Source organism: Diceros bicornis, chromosome 14, assembly GCF_020826845.1.
Source record: "Diceros bicornis minor isolate mBicDic1 chromosome 14, mDicBic1.mat.cur, whole genome shotgun sequence".
Taxonomy (NCBI): domain Eukaryota; kingdom Metazoa; phylum Chordata; class Mammalia; order Perissodactyla; family Rhinocerotidae; genus Diceros; species Diceros bicornis.
The window spans coordinates 30,823,901-30,843,534 of record NC_080753.1 but is presented as its reverse complement, the minus strand read 5'-3'; the positions used below and the strand labels follow the sequence as shown (position 1 = coordinate 30,843,534).

General features: G+C 54.0%; 1 protein-coding gene across 1 annotated transcript in view; it reads right to left on the bottom strand.

Annotated features, from left to right (window-relative positions):
• Positions 1–1,485: 1,485 nt before the first annotated feature.
• IP6K3 (inositol hexakisphosphate kinase 3) overlaps positions 1,486–19,634 on the bottom strand; it is a 22,217-nt gene continuing 4,068 nt past the window's right edge. Inside the window, exons 2-6 of the mRNA XM_058554590.1 lie at positions 13,870–14,243; positions 7,348–7,561; positions 6,006–6,181; positions 4,681–4,856; positions 1,486–2,759 (exon numbers count right to left, since the gene is read on the bottom strand). Coding sequence (XP_058410573.1) covers positions 2,292–2,759; positions 4,681–4,856; positions 6,006–6,181; positions 7,348–7,561; positions 13,870–14,068 — 1,233 coding nt within the window. The 5' untranslated portion in view covers positions 14,069–14,243 and the 3' untranslated portion in view covers positions 1,486–2,291. The remainder of the gene's footprint in view (positions 2,760–4,680; positions 4,857–6,005; positions 6,182–7,347; positions 7,562–13,869; positions 14,244–19,634) is intronic.

Sequence of the window (19,634 nt, the reverse complement as noted above, 5' to 3'; positions counted from 1 at the left end):
ACAAGTTTCTGGACCACGGTGGCCCCTCTGAGCCCAGTAGTCCAGTAAGAACAGTCTAAAACCGGTAGCCAACTGTGTCCCTTACAACAAATTGTACTTTTTTTTTTTTTTTTTTTTTTTTGCTGAAGAAGAGTTGCCCTGAGCTAACACCTGTTGCCACTCTTCCTACTCTTTTTGCTTGAGGAAGGTTAGCCCTGAGCTAACATCAGTGCCAGTCTTCCTCCATTTTGTATGTGGGTCGCTGCCACGGCATGGCTGACGAGTGGTGTAGGTCCATGCCCGTGATCTGAAACCGTGAACCCTGGGCCACCAAAGCAGAGTGTGCTGAACTCAACCACTACGCCAGGGGGCCGGCCCTGACAAACTGTACTTTTGTCTGGGACATCTTCAAGAGGAGGTGGGAATTTGGGCCTTAAATGATTTATAGAGGAGGAAGAAGGCCTCATATGTGAAGGGCACCATGGGGTGAAGGAGTAGCTGAGAGAGGGGGCCTTACGTGGGCAGGAATAAGCACCCAGCCCACGGAGAGCGGTTGTAACACAGTGATGTGGGTGGCCAGCCCTGAAAGACTTGGATTCCAGCTGATCATTCCCACCCCATCCTCAGGCAGGTCCCACAACACCCAGGGCTGAGAAGGGGGGAGGAGTCAGAAGCTAAGCCAGGGAGCTTTGGACTTGGTTGATGTGGTACCAGATTCTCAAGGAAGTGGCCCAGAAAAAGCAGTATGTAGGGCTCCATTTGTCATTAGCAAATATTTAGTTTTCGGCCAACTCCCTTTTGCCACTCAGCATGCTTTGACTCAACTTTCCCACCATGGGCACAGAGCATGCAAATTAATCATGTCATTACCTCGGCCAAACATAATTAGGGAGGTTCACTTGCTTTGAAATCCATGTAATGTACCCCAGAGCTAAACAAAAGTTTTTTTATTATCCGGGCCGCTCTTTCCTTCTATTAGTGTGGATTTTGGAAAGTTGATGGTAATTAGCCATGAGAATCTAGAAGATATTTAATTTGCATTGTATAAGATTCAAATGAAGGGACCACTTACTTCTCAAGTCTGGGGCCTGCCTTGCAGAAACATGCACATATTTTGTTAGCTACCATTTCCCACCCAGGCTCCCTGAAGGACTGCGGGAAATCAGTGAACTGTCCTTGCTGTGTACTCTAGTCACTCATAAACTGAAACTACTGTACGGTGTGATGATCAGAATAAACAAACAGAAAGGGTAATAAGGCACACCAAATAATCACTGGTGACCTCAGCAGTTTTATTAAGAAATTTATTTCCCTAATTGGGTAACGTATCTCAGTGCTTGACTCAAAGGCATTATAATAGGTTTCCACACTGCAGAAGACGGAATTAATTAGAACTTTGCTCTTTGTTCCGGATTTACACTTGTCCACCAGTCTTGTAAACATCGCGCCTGGTTTCCCTCTGTCCTCCAGGCTCCTCACTTCTAACCACCCCCCCACCCCCAAAATAAATAAATAGTAAGCCTAAGCTGAGAATGTGGTGTAACATCAGTGGCTTCTCCGTATGCACAGTCCACCACCACTGGAAGCTACATTTCATGGTCAGAGCCATTTCGTGTACAGAATCTGGCAGAATCATTGCTTCTGATAGGTACTTGGAAGTCTGTAAAGAGACCCTTCCCTCCCCAGGCAAAAGTGGAGAACCTGGGCTCTTGGTTTGCCAGTGTCGTGTCTGGGATTGTCCTCATCCATTTAGAACCTGGGGACAAAGCTTGTGAGATGGGTGGATCTGTCCCCCTTCATCCTGCCCCGCCTGCAGTGCTTCTTAGGAAGGTAAGAGGCATTCGTTAGCTCTGTCTGCTCTTAGACGGGCAGCTCATATGAGCAGAAAACCATGAACTCGTGAACTCATTCTTCAAGGCTTCTTCAAGTAAGGTTGTTTGCCTCACAGCTTGTGAGGACTGCAGCATGACAACAAGAAAGCATGTTTAAATGCAACTACTCCAGAATCTCACTGTAATGCTGGCCTCCAACTCACACTGCACCCCTCCAGTGGACTCCAAAATGGTGCCATTTTGTGCTGACTGTCCAGCCTGCAATGACCAGCATTAGCCAAGGTGCCAGGGTATGTGGAATTACCTCCAGCGCTGATTTCTTTAGCAGCTGTTAATATAGCTTGCCATGTAAAGAGATGGCTTTTGAATGTAGATATAATTATTGCAAAGACATCTAAGGGGTGTCTAGACTATCCCAGCTACCGATAGGTCCCTTATAAGATCTATACTGCAGAAAAATCTGTATGGGCCCAACAAGTCTTATTCTCCCTCCTGGATATCCTGCAGGATCTGGATAAGGTTTTCCAGGCCAAAAATATAGCCTGAATCTGGTCCCTCGTAGGTGGTGTGCTCATTCCAGGAGCCTTTGCATGTCGTGTGAGCAAAGTCGATCATCCGGATGTCAACTTTGGCGACACCACAGGAGGCGCTGCAGTGGGCTGTCTGCGGAGCCTTCTGAGGGTGCAGACCACCCAGGGTTCTTTCCGGCAACTCCTGCCCATCATAGATGATGAGGAGAGAGCTGGAGTAGAACCGGTATGAACTCTGGCTCCTAATGACCGAGAGGAGGGCCCGGAGTTGGTGCTGGATGGGCTCCAGGAGCTCTGCCCGGAGGCGCGTTCCGTCGTGCAGGAACTGAGAGAGCGCTTGTCTGAACCCCTCGACTGAGAGTTTTCTTCCGTAGTACTTGTCTTTGCAGAGAAAGTGCTTCTTATCAACTTGATAAACCTTACATTAGAAAGAAGAAAGAAAATGTGAAGAACTGCACACTTTAATAAAAAATTGCATTTGCTGTGGTTGCAGTGTCACAAGGTAACGTAATATATAAACAGATTTCCAGGAGACACAGGGCAAGAATGGCTGAAATGAACAGAAAGATGATCTATCTTCAAGCACCAGTGTAGCTTTTACATTTTAGAATACTTTCTGTGCAAGCCTTTAATAGAAATCCAAGGTCTAAAGATCCTTCAGCCCACAGAGGTGACCCTCCACCCACTAGGAAAAGGTTTGGATCGCCTTTCTTGTGAATTTCCAACATCCACCTCCAAATCATGATTTAAACTCTGGCTTCTGGCCCTCTTCAATTCAAATATTAGCAAACCCAAGCGACAAAGCTTTACTAGGAGTCTGAAATCACAGCCAATGGCCTTGGAGAGCCAACTAGATTAAATTTTCCCCAACAAAGTTTGTAAAGTCCTTTCTCTGCAGATTCTAAGGAGAGAGTAATGGCTTGGGGTAGAGTGGGGTGAATTGTTTGAAGATAAAACACAGGCTGGTTCAGGTGTGGACGGAGTTTTCAGGTAGCCAGTGCAGCTGAGGGGAGCCGGGATGGAACAGGGAGGTCCACGCAGCTCTGTGGGGCTGGCAGCTCCTCTCCCCTCCCCTGTCACGTCTTGGCCACCAGAAGGGAGCAGATGGAGGAGAGATGCTGATGGGGGGACAGTGGCAGCCACCCCCATTTCATTCAGATGGCACAGGCACCAGCAAAGGCTGAACCAAGGCCAGTGGCTGGCATGGCCAAAGGGTAACTTGGCACACCTCTGCCTGGCACACCAGGGAAGGGCTACCCATAGCCAAGACAGTTTCTCAGGTGTTTCCTGCCTTCAGATTACATGATATGTTTACAGAAAACCAGTGTTGAAAAAAATCAGAAAGATATGGTAGACTTGGAGTTGCCTTTGGAGGGCTGGAGATGGGCTGCTAATTTAGCCATCGTAAAGACATGAGAGGCATCACTTTCTAAATAAATCAGATCAATTTCAGAAGGTTTGAGGTCCAGAGGAAGATTCCATTTACACCACAAATCATCACGCTCCATTCTCCTGAGGATTGCATTCCAAGCCTTCCAAGGGACACTGTGCAACAAATTTATAGACTCAACTTCCAGCTTCAAGGGGTGGCAGCTTCAATTAAGGAAAGCTAGAACATTTACCGTCAAATTGGTGTCTGGTTTTGCTTTGAGTAGATAGACTGTAAGAGTGAGCGAGTGGAGAAAGTGTATTTCCTCCTGTTCTCCTGCAGCCCTTGCCATAGCCACATCAGAGCAGCAAAAATGAAGAGTGGAGTCTGGGCAATAAAAAATTAACCATTCCATTGCCGAACTTAGCAGGTTATGACCTTCCCACTTTGTTAACCAGAACAGGTAGCAAGAAGCAGCAGAAAAGGTGGAGTTAAGAAGAGGGAATGGCTAATAAGAATTCAAAGAGCAGACTGCCTCACAGGATCTGAGAAGGAGAGGGTTCAGCTTTATCATTCAAGGGAATGGGGAATCCACAGAGTGTGTGGAAAAGCTCCTTCTCCTAGTTCTTTCCCCAGCCCCTGACTGCACACTGTCATCAAAGGTCTGCTCTCAACATGGGCAGGACCCACGTGGCCATTGTGGAAAGTTGCAGCTGCCAGAGACCCTGAGACCGAGTTAAATAATGGTGAGCTTCTGACACCACTATCCTGAAAGGTGCTCTTCAAAAAACCTAGCGTGTCATAGACCAGGATATGCATTTCCTTGCTGGAAGAGCTGTGCCTGGCCACCTCTATTGCTGCCCCAAAGTGAAGGGCTCTGTGGGACAGTGGTGTCTGGATGCGAGACATCTTTGCCCCACAGTGGACATGCCATGGTGCCCAGCCCTGCAGTGGGCCCTTTGCCACCTACCTGCATGCCGCAGATGCGCACGCCCAGGCAGGCTGAGGTGCTCTGTGCACACTTCCTTATGTGGCGGGCCTTCTTCTCCTCGGACACGTTGTCCCCGTGCTGCCGGGTCCCCATCTTCAGGTCCAGGATGCAGGGATGCTTGTACTGTGACACGACGTTTTCCAGCAACAAGAACCCTGGTCCCCCCAAGTTAAGGAGGGCTCCAAGGACCTCAAGGCCGCTGCCCCCCCGGGAGGCAGTTGGCAGCCTCCAGAGCTGGCTGGAGATTGTACCGTGAGCGCCCACCCTTCTCTCCTGTTTCTTTCATTACAGACAAGCACATCGTCACTATTAAGAATTCAAGGGATTAGCTTTGCAGCTGCTTTAATATTCCCATTTATTTAGGAGGAGTTTATGAGTATGTGAGCTTCTTTTCCTTTTTGCTCTGAGGTTGAAATTTAAATGCAGGCATGAAATCCCTGGCAGGCCATGCCCAATTTACATTTTATGGCAGAAAATCATAAGGCTAAAATCTCGAGTCATTGAATGGGCCAGTACCTTTTGGGAGAAGTGGGTTGATGTTAGCTTCGGAGATGAATTGCAGGAATATTAATTTCAGCGGAGTAATTATCCTGCAAAAGCTTCTTAGGGATTAGGGTTGCAGATGTGTCTCAGTAAATACTGTGAAACCAGCCGCCCATTTGCAGGAAGGAGCCCAGTGGTGACAAAGGGGCATTTCAAGCCTAAATTTGCTCACTGAGAACATGGCAGCATGGAGGGAGGGGAAGTGCTTCCCCTGAGAGCCCACTCTGGGGCACCTCCCTAAGGGAGGACCCCCTTCTCACCCCATCATCTCCATGGGAAGAGTCTTCAGGGAGAATTTGGAGGGGTAGATGGGAAGTTGGGGTGTGGGGATCCACCTAGCCCTCGGAGTCCCCTGTCACCCCCACCCAGCATGGCAGCCCTCATTCCTGTCTGCCCACAGAGACCTCCCAGGCCAGCCTACACACACTGCCCAGGTGGCAGAGACATGGCCATGGCCTGAGTGGAGTTCAGCTTAATTCCTAGTCTGACTTGCCCATACTCTCTGAGTTTTCTTCTGGAGAGATCTGATATCTTCTAGAGCCCAGATTTGAGGGCTTATGCCTCAAACTCTCTCTCACCTTGGCCTCTCTCTCTCCCCACCCACCCCTCCCTGGCCCTGTGTGTGTGTGTGTGTCTCCCCCTCCCACCCCTGCCCCCATGTGTCTCTCTGTCTCTGTCACCTCCCTTCACTCCCCCACCCCGTGACAGGTGCACCCCCTGATAGGTGCGCCGTGCGCACTGGGGAGGGCCGGCAAGGATACGGTGCCGCTTGTTCTCTGGGTACTCGGTGCACAGGCGGGTCAGGTGGGCCTGGTGGCAGTAGAGGCCCCACGGGTTAAAGCTCGTCCTCTCGGCCTGGTTACCATTAGCATCTTCCACCAGCGAGGAGACTTGGGCGTTGAGGTGCAACTCGGACCTCAGGAGCGCCGTGGCCGGGCTGTGGGCGAGAGTAGCGGATGACAGGGCGGCCCTGGGCAGAGGTCCGGGGCAAGGTGCCTGTCCCTCTGACTGACTGGGCTCTCTTGGGCTGCAGTGTGACATGGACTGTCCCTGGCTACTCTCCAGGATGCCCACAGGGGACCTACTCAGGCCCCGGGCACCAGATCAGGCCCTGGTGCAGTCCTCGTGGGCAGTTTCTCTAACCCAGAACAACTTATTAGACCATGTCACCTCCTCAAAGGGCTGATCGGGTTTAAATTCACATGTAAGTGATGTGATTATTATCTCACTGTTGAGGCAATATAGTGTGGGGGCAGCGACCTCGCCTGGCATCAGAGGGCTGGGGGTTTGGGCTGTTACTGTGGTGTGGTGTGTGGTCATCTCCTCAAGACCTCAAAATGCCACAGGGGGTGGGAATCATGGTCCTTGGTCCAGTCCCTCTCCTGCCTCTGCATCTTGGCTTCCCCATCTGTGAAACGGAGGTAATGTGCACCCACTTCCTGCCACTGAGCCAAGAGGCTTAATTAGATCCGCTGTGCTTCTTGGGGAAGGGAGGTACTTTCGTTGTATTAGCTCCCTTTTGATTCCCATAAATGTTTTAAAAACCCCCAGGATCCTTCTCATCTGAGAGAGGTCAGCTAACATTATCAGAGGTTTTGGAGACTCTCCGAGGACCTTGGGTGCCCTGAGCCCCCTGCATCTCCGAGGCCCCACTGAGGGCTGCGTTGACCTCTCCCCTTGTCCCATCCCGACCGCTAAGGAAAGATGATTTCCGAGAGACGTTAGCCGTTTTCCTTTATGTCAACTATTCTGGGGGTTTTTGCTCTGCACATTTTCTCCCCAGAGACACTTTATGGTCTCAGTGAAACTGGTATTTAATTAAACAAGTATATACCGAATGCCTGCTCTGTATAGGACTCTGCATGTGCATCAGCTTCCGAGGTGAAATACATCGGAATCCTCCCCCTAGAAGTGACGTGAAAGAAAATTCATTGTTTTCTTTGGTCATATTGGTTATTCTAGACAGAGCCCTCATCTGAATTTCTCATTTTCTCGGCTCCGGCCCTAATGGGGAGCGGTCAGCCTTGGCACAGGTGGGAGTGATGGTGGTCTCTGCTAGGGACAAGCTGCTTGGTTTCTGTCATCCTGCCAAGTGGCCCTCACCTCTCCTTGACCGAGTGTGCCAGTTGGGCGTGCTGCCACTCGGCAAGGGGGCAGGTGCCACCCCTGCCACTGGTGGTCTGCTGGAGCGTCTGCCATATCGCCACTGCCGCTGACTCTGTGGAGACCTTGAAGGGCTCCCGGTTCTCCTTCAGTGGGTTGGCAACCAGCCTGAGGTGGCCGAGGCTGTCTTTCCGGAGGTGCACAGTGATGGTGCCTGCAGAGCACATGAGGGGGGGAGGGGAGAAACCAGATGGAATTTACCTGAGTGGACACGGTGCAATGGGTGACATCCTTTTGAATTGTAGTTTCATGGCACTGGTCAGCCTCCCCCTTTCCTCAACTCCTCTCTCAAGGAAGAGCTATGGGTACTGGCCTGGTTTAGCCTGAACGCAGTCCTGTTCCAGAATGAGCCCAGAGCCCAGGAGCCTGCAGAAAATAGCCTTGGGTTGATCTTGGCACAGCCTCTGCCTCATCATACTTCTCTGCCCCTTCCTGCTTTAAACAAAGCCAGCCTTGTACGTTTTGTTCTCCATTCTGGTTCCTTCGTGCAGTCATACCTTCCCAGTCACACCACAGCCGTCCCAACTGGGCCCACCCTTGGGGCATCAGAGCTGGTTCTCTGCAAAGAAGGCCCCCACCACGGAGTGGCAGTGAGGGAAGTTGGGGCCTATCCCACTCCTTCCCCTTCTCCTTCGCCTCCTTCGTCATCCTTTCTCTCCCCTCCGTTTATCTGTATCTGCCAGCTTCTTCCAGGAAGCCTTCCTCAGACCGCCTTCTGGGCTCAGGACTCTCTGTCACCCCTTCATTCACCCTCCCCCATCTCTGGCTTTAGTACTCCATTTCTTTTGGTTAGATGCACAGCACATGAAGATTAGTGGCGGAACATGGTTGATATAAAACAGACTGGTGAGATCTCCAGCTCGCAGTGCCTCCTCACCATCAGTGTTTGTAATCAAGGCACGACATCCTACTCCAGCCGCTGGTTGTGAACGTGAAGAGTGCGAGGAAACCCAATGAATGAATGTGCTAATTGGGCTTTTCCTCTGGGACGTTGGCCGGTCGGTAATTAGCTCCAGCATGTGCACTAATGGCTCTGTGGTCAACCCCTGGATTTCTCACTCTGTGGCAGAGTCCAGGCCTTCCGCTGTGGGGCTTGGCATCCAGTGGGTGCCCAGCCTCGCCAGAGGTCTGGTGAAGAGGGACTGATACTCTTGGTGGTGGCACCGGAGACAGCTGCACAGATGGTTTTGTGAGAACTGGGTCTCTAGGGTGCCTGGTTCCCTGTGTTTCCCGCAGCTGATGCCGTGGGGCTTCTCTGTTGCTCCCTCCCCTGCTAACCCGCCTCCGCTGTCTGTACCCTGCTTTGTGCCTGAGAGGTTGACGCTGCCGAGTCACCAATGGCTTCCTTGCCCCTGGTTTCCAGTGGGTTTGGCCAGTGGGGGCCGTTGGCAGGAGATGGTGGGGGAGGAGAAAACTGAGGTATTTGTCCCACTGGTTCCCTCCCTGCTGCAGTGGGGCTCTGCCATGGCCGTGTTCCTCTCTGGCCTCCCTCTCCCTGGGAGGGAGAGGTGGCCCCTCAGGCCCTGGAGTGCTTGCAGCTTTCCAGTGGTGCTGGTGCGTGGGTGCCTCACCATCCCCAGTGGTTGCCTTAATCCTGCACACACTTCTGCAAATAGTCCCTTTAAAACTGCTCTTCATTTAAACCCCTTTGAATGTACCACTCATTTTCTGCTGGGACCTGACAGAGAGGGTAGGTGGCATGTGATCATGTTCTCCAGGGTATTTATTTCCTCCCCCGGCTACTTGGTCACGTTCTCGGCGTAAGGGGTCATTTCTGCTGACCCAGCAGTCAGGGCAGCTGACTTCCTGTATGCATCCCACCTGGCCCTCTTGGGCTGGGTGGCACAGACACTCATTTTCAGGGCTGCTCTATAATTCAGCATGTCACTCTTCAGGGTCGTCTGTGCCTAGCTCAGCAGTCTCCCTGGGCTAGTCCTGTCATCTCAGATTCCCAGTGCTCCAATTTTGCAGCCTGAGAGTGATGTTCAGTTCTCTTTAGCTCCTAAAATCTCTGCTCTCCCTCAGCTCATCCCCAGCCCCTGTGTCCTGTGAAGTCACAGTGATCCTAACAATACTGCTGTACCTAACCTGGCATTTCTAGCTTACCTGAACACGCCATGCATGGCCGCACCGGGCCCTCCAGAGCCGTTCTGCTCATGAGAGCAGGAGGCTGACGGCAGGTGGGGGAAACAACCACAACAGTACTCATCACTGCCATGTCTTTTACACCTACTGTGTGCCAGCACTGTGTGCTTTTCATTTGTTATCACTAAGTTATAGCGAGCCTGGGAGGCCAGTGACTGTGGTCACTGAGGCCCAGAGAGATTGAATGACTTGCCTGAGGTCACACAGGTGGCAAGAGGGGTGGAGCTCTGAGAGGGTCACACCAGGCGTCCATGTGGAAGGAGGAACAGGCGGTCACCTGGGGGCAAGGGCTTTACTGGGAGACTCCGGTGTCGTCCCGCCGTGTTTACCCGTGTATGGATGAGGAACACTCCTGCTGTGTCCCCATCACATTTGTTCCGGTCATTCTGTTCCGTGGGAGGAACAGAGAAGCCATGATCCCACCACCTCGTGAGAGAGTCATCAGTGCAGAGGGCTGGAAGCGCCTGGAAGCCCCAGGACATGGCGTTTACATTTCCAGCCCTGTGTCCTCAGGCAGGGGGGTTGTGGTGCTTGCTCCAGTCAGGGGGACTGACCTGGAAACCACCTGAGCAGCTGGGAGCCCGCTCACCCCCATTCCTGCAGAGCCAGCCAAGGGCAAGGCCTTTCAGATCTTGTAAAGTTCAAGTTACCATGCGGCGGCCCCCTGGCCTGTCCCACTTGTGAGGCTGTGGTGACGGGCCTGCCAGACCTTCTCGGGCAGCCCCGGCCCAGGAGGCCTCCCTGGAGGGACAGGCAATGTGACCTTCACCCGCTGCTCCAGGCTCCAGCTCTTGTCTGGTCCCATCACTTCTGAGTGTCTAAATAAATGGAGGCGAGCAGAGGTGCAAATAACCCAAAACCAATAAAATCCAAAAGTCATTTCTATTTCTCATATTGTCAGAGCTACACAGCCAGGCTCCGTGTCCCTGCCTTCTTGCTCTGTCTTCCCGCGTGCCTCTGACTGGCTCTGTGTCTCCATCTATCTGTCTTCCCTCCCTCTTCCACAGCCCCCCACGGCTCAGCCCAGCCTTGCCCTGAAGCCCGGGACCCATGGCAGAGAGCCGCCGTGCACACAATCCCCAGTTGCCTGTCCTTGACAGGAGCAGCATGTCAGTGGAATCCAGACTCCTTGGGGCTTGGATTGTTCGTTTAGTCAAGAGCCGTGTTGGCCCCGGCCTGGCCTCCAGGTTGCCCTGTGTATCCTTGGGGACTAGGCCTCAGAGGCCCATAGGCTCCTAGCACTCTGGCACCCCTGCCTGGCCGGAAGAGTGGGGGACATAGCCAGAGCCCCCGTCTGCCCACTCGCCAGCCCTCCCCACGCACCTCAGCCTTCCAGCATGCCGGTTGGGCAGATAGGAGTGCTTAATGCCATGACTGACATGCCCAGAGCATCTCAGCAATTTCAGTTTGGCCGCGCATCTTCCCCAGGCTCCGTGAATATTCTGTCATGTATTTATTTTTAAGCTCATGAGAGCATTTATTTACCGCCGTCTGTAATATGAATCTGGCTCATCCATTAACCAGCTGGACCTAGGAGCATGTCCTTGCTCGCCCAGGGCTGACAGGAGAACTGGGAGGCAGAGGGATGTAGCCCCAAGACCCCGTCATGCCCCAGGAGCCCAGCAAAAGGTCAGGGCAAGCTCCTGGCACGGGGAGACTGCCCTTGGGAATGACGTCCCTGCCCAGCTCCCCCTGACACCACCGTGGTCGGCGGCAAGAAGGGAGAGGGTGTGCTTCATGGCATGTGGTGGCCACTTCAGAAATGACCACTTTCTCTGGGGCTGTTCCCATTGGGGAGAAAAAGGGAGACCCCTGTGGCAGCCTTGTGGGCATTTGAGTCCCCCTGACCTGAAGTCATTAGCCGAGTGACCCCCGGCAAGTCACATCCCCTCCCTTGTTGGGCTAGATGGCCTCCGAGCACTGGCACCTCAGGAGGCTGTCTCTTCAGTAACAGTCGCCAGTGGAGCAGGCCTGGGTGGCCGAGGCCCACACTCGGGAGCCAGACCTTGGGGCTTCGAGTCCTGGCTCTGCCTGTCATGGGCTGTGTGGCCTGAGGCGAGTTGGGTAACCTCTCTGAGCCTCCTCACCTGTGAATAGGGATGACAGGACCTACCTCAGAGGGTGGTTGTGGGGAGTCAGTGAGTTAGCACAGGAAACTGCTTGCAGTGTGTCCAGCACTGAGCGAGCACTGGGGGTTTGCTGATGCTACTTTTCTTATCGGGGAAACAAGAAGCCTGAGAGTCTGAGGGACCTTTTAGGGACTCTTTCCCATCTAAAACCTGACCCCAGGTGCTGCCCCAGGGTCTGAGAGCTGGGGGTCTCTGGGCTTCTTCTAGTGTCTCAGTAAACGTGTGTTTCCTCCAGTGGTGCCTGGCCTGTGGCACCACGTGGGTCGGGTTCTGGCTAGTGAGTGAGTCAGCGTCTCTGCATCACTGAGACCTCGTGTGGGTGTCACCCCAGCCTGTGGGCTCTGCCCACCCTCAGCAGGGCTGCGTGGTCTCCCCTAAGGGCTGTCATGCAGTTCCCTGGCCCAGCCCCTCCTCATCGTCTCCTGAGTGGAGTCCCAAGGCAGAGGCTGAAGCACCCTCTGTGGCCATTGATGCGTGTAGCTAGGGTGCCCTGGCTCAAATTAACCTATCACGTTAGCAGAGCCCCAGGGCGGGTGGCACCGGGGATGGGCCCAACCCGAAGGGGGAAGCAGGGTGGCGTAGAGGTCTGGACAGTAGACCAGTGCCCGGGGCTGCCCAAGAGTGGTGCTGCCCTACCCCCACAGAGGAATGGGCACGTGCAGATAGGGCACAGGGAGGACGCCAGGGTGGGGTCCTGGAGACCCAGCCTCTTTCACTTCCCTGTCTTGCCTGTGCCACCCTGGCAGTCTGTCTCAGCTCCAGAGCTGTGTCGAACAAGCGTGAAGTGCTGCAGGCAGGAGGCCGCCCCACATGAGATCCTGCCACCCCTTTGCTAGGTCGAGTTCAGTTGCGAAAGGACAGACGTTAATTTCAGTGGGTGCTCCCACAAGATGGGCAGTGACTCACAACCTACGGGCAACACCGGCCTGCGGCCCCAGAAGGCCCCAGGGAGGCCGGCACAGCCTGCACACCGACCTTCTGGCCCTGTCTCAGTGTGTGATGCACATCGGTCTTGTCTTGTACTCTCAGGAGTCCTGGTAGGGCGGGACTGAAGCAGTGCCCAGGGCTCCAGGCCTTGGCCCCTTGCCCGTGGGTCACAATCTGGAGCATGCTGAATGCAGATTCCTGGGCCTTGACCCCAGGGATTCTGATTCACAGGTCTGAGAGGGAACCTGCATTTTCACACACACACACACACACACACACACACACACACACACACACACACACGGCAATCCTGGTAAAGTTGGTTGATCTCAGATCACACTTTGAGAAACAGAACCCATCCTTCCCAGTTATCTTGATCAGTGAAGTGCAAGGGAGTTTTTGACTGACTTGAATATTATCACTGCCTTTGCAAATACAGGGACAGTGAGGGCAGAAGGTTGCAGTCATGAACTCTAAAATCTTTAAAGGAGGTCTCTTTTCTGAGCACTCATTCCTATTGTGGGGTCGGCGGCTGGCAGAGTCATACCCCGAGCCCCCTGAACCTCGTTTACCGAAGGCCGGGTGTGGACAAAACAGCCTGCCCCATGAATCCCGGCCGGCTACCCAGAGTGCCCCTGCCCTGAGGCCCCCAAATGGCAGCCCCCCACCACTGGGCCTTCTCTCCCCAGAGCCCACCTTGTGCTCAGATGCAGAACACAACACACGCTGCTCCATGCAGTGTTTCTCCAGCTACACCTGGAAGGCAGCCCATTCCCTTGGCTTTGCCCCTTCCTGGATGAGGGCGGGAATTCTGGTTTCCTAAACACGCTGTGTCCCAGGCCCAAGGCTCCTGCCACCCGCCTAGGTCTCCAGAGTGAGGCGAAGGGAAGGAGGCCTCAACCTGTCCTGTGTTTCCCAGCCACAGTCACAGGACCCAGCCATGGCACACCCAGAGCGCAGAAGAGAATGCCGCCTCAGGGCATGGTGGGGCTGGGGTATCGTTTCATCCCATTCTCAATTCCTCGAAGCCTGGTGGCTTGAGCTAATTTGTAGGGATGCCAAATGGCATTACGCTCCAGACCTGGAAGCTTGAAGAGTTCAGAGAAACTAGGACAGCGAAGGCCACCGGGCTGCAGGAGAGGGGCATGTCTCCATGGCAACCCTTCCACACACCGCAGTGCACGAGGAAGCGGAGGGTGCATGCAGAGGAGCCTGGCCCGGTGCGGTGGACCCTGAGCCCGTCCGCTGCCTGGACACTCACCTTTGTACTGTGGGGTGAACCGCTTCATGGCCAGCGGCAGGGATTCGTAGAACCTCTGCTCCTGGGAGATGAGGGGCTTGCACACGGTGTGCTCGTCGTACCTCATCACGCTCAGGTGCCCCCCGACCTGGTGCAGGAAGGGCTCCAGCAGCACGCCTGTCCTGGTGTCCCCAGCGTCTGTGCTGTCCTGTACCACCATGCTTTTGCTCGGGGAGAGGGGCTCCCCGTGAATCCACGGGAGGAAGGCGCGAGGTAGAAGTGGCAGCTCCTGGACAGGACGTGGGGCCGTCAGCGGTCCTCAGCTGTCTCCTTCTTGGACTCTATCACTGTCATAGCACAGTTGTCCTCCCATCTGTGGGCTCTTGGCAGGGTCCCTGGAAAGCAGAGCAGGGAGGTGGACGTGATGTGAGGGAGATGGTGTGCCGGGGCAGCATTTGGAAGGACCCACAGTCCCCAGCCACGATGCACCGGTAGTTAAACAAGACTGTAAATAGGCATCGATTACTTCTGGAATAATCCGTTACAAGAAACTGGTAATGGTGGTTCCCTCAGGGAGCCAGGCTGAGAGGGAGACTTTTCACTAAATACTGTTTTGTACCTTTTGAATTTAAATATTAAAACATTTAAAAAAATCAAACAATACATGCAACTGTAAGCTTCCAGAGGGCAGCGACTGTGTCTCAGCTTCTCACGTCGTGTTGCTTGCCTTCCTTTGCGGACATTGATCCCAGGCCCAGGAGGAGGGCACAGTCCCTGCTGTTGGGACACTCAGCATCTTGCAGGGGCTTTGGGGGTACAGGAATGCTTCATTTTTGTATAGCATAGCTGTGCACAATCGAGTTGCATCATGGCTCCACAGCATAATTGCCGTGTGACCTTGGGAAGGCAAATCAGAAACCTCTCTGGGCCTGTTTCCTCATCTGTAGAATGGGATAATGATACCTACCTCATGGAGTTAGGGACGAAATGAGATAAAGTCCATGCAAAGGTTAGCCCAGGGCCCAGAGCTAAGTGCTCAATAAATGTTATTTATTGTTATTATTCCTAGCGTTATTGCCTTGGTGGTCGTATTTTCCCAACAGCTCTGGGTTGTAGGGAAGGCAGGCTTTATCACGGCCGCTTTGCGGATGAGGAGAGCAGGCCTGCACTGCCTTGCCTGAGGCCCTTGGGGCTCCTTGTCTCTCGCCTGGTCCTTTACCCTCCCTGAGGGCGGGCTTGCTGGGCCTCAGGCTAATGCTGGAACTCTGGGCTGGAAATGCAGCCCTAAAGTCATCCTGACTTTGTCTCAGGAGAGAGCCAAGGAGAGCTGTGAGGGGAGGCTCTCCTGGCCGTGTTCGTCCTGTCCGAGAGGACATTCCCGCAGTGATGCCTGTCACCACCGGGTTATTAATACTCTCCGCTGCTGGACTCCTGGCCGAGGATGTGAGCAGGCTGGGCAGCGTGGGGTGTGATGAACCCTCTGAATGACCTTTAGTCCAGACCACGGGCATGGATGGCTGGCTCCACTCACAGCACTGCCTATCAGTTTGTTCAGGACCCTGGCTCAGAGGGCCTCCCGCCACCCGCCTGGACCTCCAGCACCAGGTGGCATTGAAGGCCTCAGCCCGGCCCATTCGTATCCCCCCAGGCGCCTCTCCTGCACTGGCTGCTGTCCTACAGGCCTCAGAGTGCCCCTTTAGTAAAGGGAAGGCGGGGGTAAGGGGGTGGCAGGGGCGGGGTGCTGCCTGGTATGTGCGTTGGCTTTCCCTGACGTAGGGTGGAGCTTCTGAGAGTTGCCTCCAGGGCTGGAGCATGCCTGGAGGGGGCTCGGGGTTGCTGGGTGAGGTGTTGGTGTGGGGAGGCCGGAGGCCTGATGGGCAGGGGGCTGTGCCTGAGACAGCTGCCTAGGTGATTCCCAGCTCTGCTCTACGACTGCGCAGAGGCGAACCCTACTCGGGAGCCTGTTCCAGGGGCTGAGAGGAGAAGTTGGTGGGAGGCATGCAGATGCTGAGGGAAATCAGGAATCAGCCAGAGATGAGTTGAAATCTTCAGTCTCATAACCCTTTGGTTAGAGAGAAACCAAGGCTGCCCAACCCCTCTCCTCTGTCTGGGCTCGCTCGGACGTTGGCGTTTGCCAGCTGACCTGTCCCCGGCAGGGAGGCAGAGGCGCTTCTGGTAGCCAGAGGGCCAGCCAGGTTGTGAATTCATTTATAGTCACTCCTGGAAGGAGCCTAGAGCCTGTCCCTCACACCTATCTCCCCAGGGCCTGGCCCACACTAACCAGGCCTGACCTTGCTGAGCACTCCCGGCTCTGCCGATGCATCCCGGCAGTGTCCCAGGCAAACCCTCGCTGCCATGCTGGGCAGTCCACCGCCCTTCTTTCCCCACTCCCGTCTCCTGTGGAGCTCTGAGGACATGGATGTCACCTCACAGTGGAGCGTGGGGAGGAAATAATAACACAAAATGGTAACACCATGCTCGCTGTGTGCCAGGCGGGGTTCTAGGTGCCATGTATAGGTCAACCCATCAGAGCATCACAGCTACCAAGTTCCAGCCTTTACAGATGAGGAAAATGAGGCACAGAGAGATTAAGTTACTTGCCTATGTGCACCCAGCTAGTATGAGGTTCGAACCCGGGCACATTAGTCCCAGAGCGTGCTTACCCACCATGCTGTGGGCTCTTTATCTAGTCAGGAAAACGAGCCCCTAGGAGGCTGGGACTTGGCCAAAGTCACCTGCAAGTCACTGGCTGTGCTGGGACAGGACCCAGCGTTTCTTGTCCCCCTGGCCTGCCCTCCCCCATCCTGCTGACAGTGAGTTTGTGTCCTAGTGGTGGGTGGGCTCCCGCCTCTGCAGAAACCATCATGAGGGGGCGGGAGGCCCACCTAGAGCTGGGGCTCTCTGGCTGGGGATGTCAGCCAGACCCGTGAGGCACTGTCATTTCCAGATGTCCTCAGGAGCCCTGGCCAAACCTTCTCAGAGAGCATAGAGCAAGTCAGGAAGACCCTGGGCCTCCAAGACAGCCCACAGCACAGCGATGCAAACTCTGCTGCCCCTAGACTGAGGGTGGGTCGGGAGTGATGGGGTGTCTGCTGGGTAGTCAGCCTACACTTTTCAAAAAGCTGAATCGACAGCTGGGGAAACTGAGGCCCTGCCCCTCAAGGGTTATCTCAGGGTGTAGATTAGGTGACGTCTGAGGGTCCTCCTGCTCCTGAGCTGTATGGTCTGCGGTTCTGACACAGGTTGGTGGGAAGGGGTGGAGGGAGGACGCATGGGCAGTGGCTTGGGCACCTGGAGCACCTGGCTGAGGTGGGTGGGTGGGCTTTGCTGCTGCTCAGGGAGGCACTCTGTGGCTTCCCCTTGGCACTGATGGTGACCTTGGACTCTGTTGCCATCTTTGTGCATAGCCTCTTGCTCTGTGGGACTGAGTGAGGGAAGGCCCCCATTCTTCCCATTCCTCCCTCGGAAGTCCCAAATAAATAATTCCAGTCGACAGCCCTTTCTCAGCCCAGCCCTTCCTTTTGCCACATGCAGGCACTTCTGTCACTGGCTGGGCCATGTTCTTTGATCGATGCCTCTGGACTCTGCTCTGTTTCCTAAGAGCACTGGGCAAGGAGTCAGGAGCCCAGGTCTGTTCCAGGCATTCCCACCAGCTGGCGGAAGCCCCTGGATGAACTGGGTAACTACTCTGAGTCTTGGTTTCCCGCCCACTGCTATAGCCTCTCACAATGCTCAGATGACAAAATGCACAGCTCTCCTCTGTGGCATCCTCTTCCCCAGCGTCGCCACCACTTGAGGTTCGTCACTGCGCGGGTTATTCTCGGGACTGACTCAGCCTGGGTGCCGGGAAGGCAGATGAGCCTGAGACAGGACCTCACGCCCTCTCTCACACATCTGCTGAATACACTGGGCTCCCTTTAGTGCTTCGGAGGGAGACAAATGTCCCTCTCTCCAGACCACGCCTCCTCCCACAGTCCACAGCCCAGACCCCTCACTCAACATCCTTCCCTAGTGTTCCCTGGGGAGGGATAGAAGGGAGTAAGGATGAGAGAGGGAGGGAGGGCGGGAAGAGGGCGAGATGCCCCCAGCCAGAAGAGCTCAGCTTAAAGCTCCCCTCCCCCAGGGACAGTGGACAAATGGCCTCAGGTCCCTGTGTCTTCCTGCCCTATCATTGGGTCGTGTTCTGAATGGAATAACTCTGGGCCTCACTCCAGGAGACTCAGGGGCTAATTTCTCTGATGGGGCCCGGCCATCGGCCATCGAGCTGGTTGTTAAATGAGGCCCTGAGTTGTCTGTGTTGGTATAAACCCTGCTCTGCAGCACCACAGGGCCTGAGCGACAGCCAGCCTGCCGCTGGGTTGCAAGACATTCCCCAGTCTGAAAGGAGGGTTACAGATAGCAGGGCCTGCGGTTGTATTTGGCTTCCAGAGTGGGGACAGATGACAATACCAGTGATGCCAGCCACAATGACAGATGCCACCCATCGAGCTGAGGTGGATGAGGGCCTCTGTGGCTCGTCACTACCAGTCAGCACTTTTTATTTCCTGAGAGCCTGTGGGTATATAAGCTCTACCCATGTGCTAAACCTGAGTTCATGAAAAATGACAGAAGATATGCATCTTTTAGAACTCACTGCTCCCATTTTAGGGAAGATGGCAGGCGAAACCACAAGTCAGACTTGGACTAAATTAGAGGGCGGTTCACAGATATTCTGGTTTTCCCTGCAGGAACATTGTATGACTGCACTTCCCCTGCTCTTTGAAGTAAGTGTGGCCACATGGTGTGGATGGGAGGGACATGTCACTTCTGGGTGGGAGCTTTAAGGGCAGGCCATCCCCACATTTTCCTTCCTTGACCATGGTGATCTTGGATGCCCAGTTACTCCCTGAGTGACTGCACATGTTGGATATGAAGCATGACGGAGAAATAAACCTCTGCTATATTAGGCCATGGAGGTTTGGGGTAGTTTGTTACGCAGCACAGCCTAATCCGTCCTGGCTAATTCATCAGCTAACAGCCAAATACCAGTGTGAAGCCCTTAAGTTGAAAGCAACCTCACTTGAGTCAGGCACTCAGATACTTCATTGCATAAATTTCTCTACACAGTAATAGCCACTCCTATGAAGCATCTACATGGACCACTGGCTTGACAATCACCCTGTTTCTCAAGAGAGTAATTTTCAGATGGAGAAAAGTTGAAGCACTTTCCCAGGGTCCAGAGCGAGTGAGCCGTAGAGCTGCGGGTTGGCTGCAGTGAGTCTGTCTCATTCTAAAGCCCATGCCCATTCTGCCCCACCGTCAGGCTCCTCTGGGGGTCCTGAGACCCAAGTCAGGCTCTCAGGGCCAGGTCCTGTCCAAGGCCCTCTCCACACTGTGTGCCTCAATGACTGACATCAGAAACAGAGCCTTCCAGGAGCTTGTACTGGGCTCAGGACCTTACCGAAAGCCACACCACCACAAGCATTATCTGCAGACTAGACAAGTGATACCCATGGGGCTCAATAATTTCTCAAATGTATGTGAACACTTTGGTGATTACCAAAATATAAATTCATTTAAAGGCATTATTGAGTTCCTGGTAGTTTTTGTCATCATCTATTTTCTCAATCAGCAGATACTAAAAGTATAATGAGTACCAAAGGGGGACTCGTAGGGAAGAAATTATGCTGAAAAATGAGTCCTAGTTGAAAAGGTTGGGAGAGAGAGTGCTCTCAGCTGAGATGGGGTATGAGGGGCCCAGGAAGGAGTCTGAGGTGGGGAGAGAAGGGGGTTCAGCCTGGGGGAGG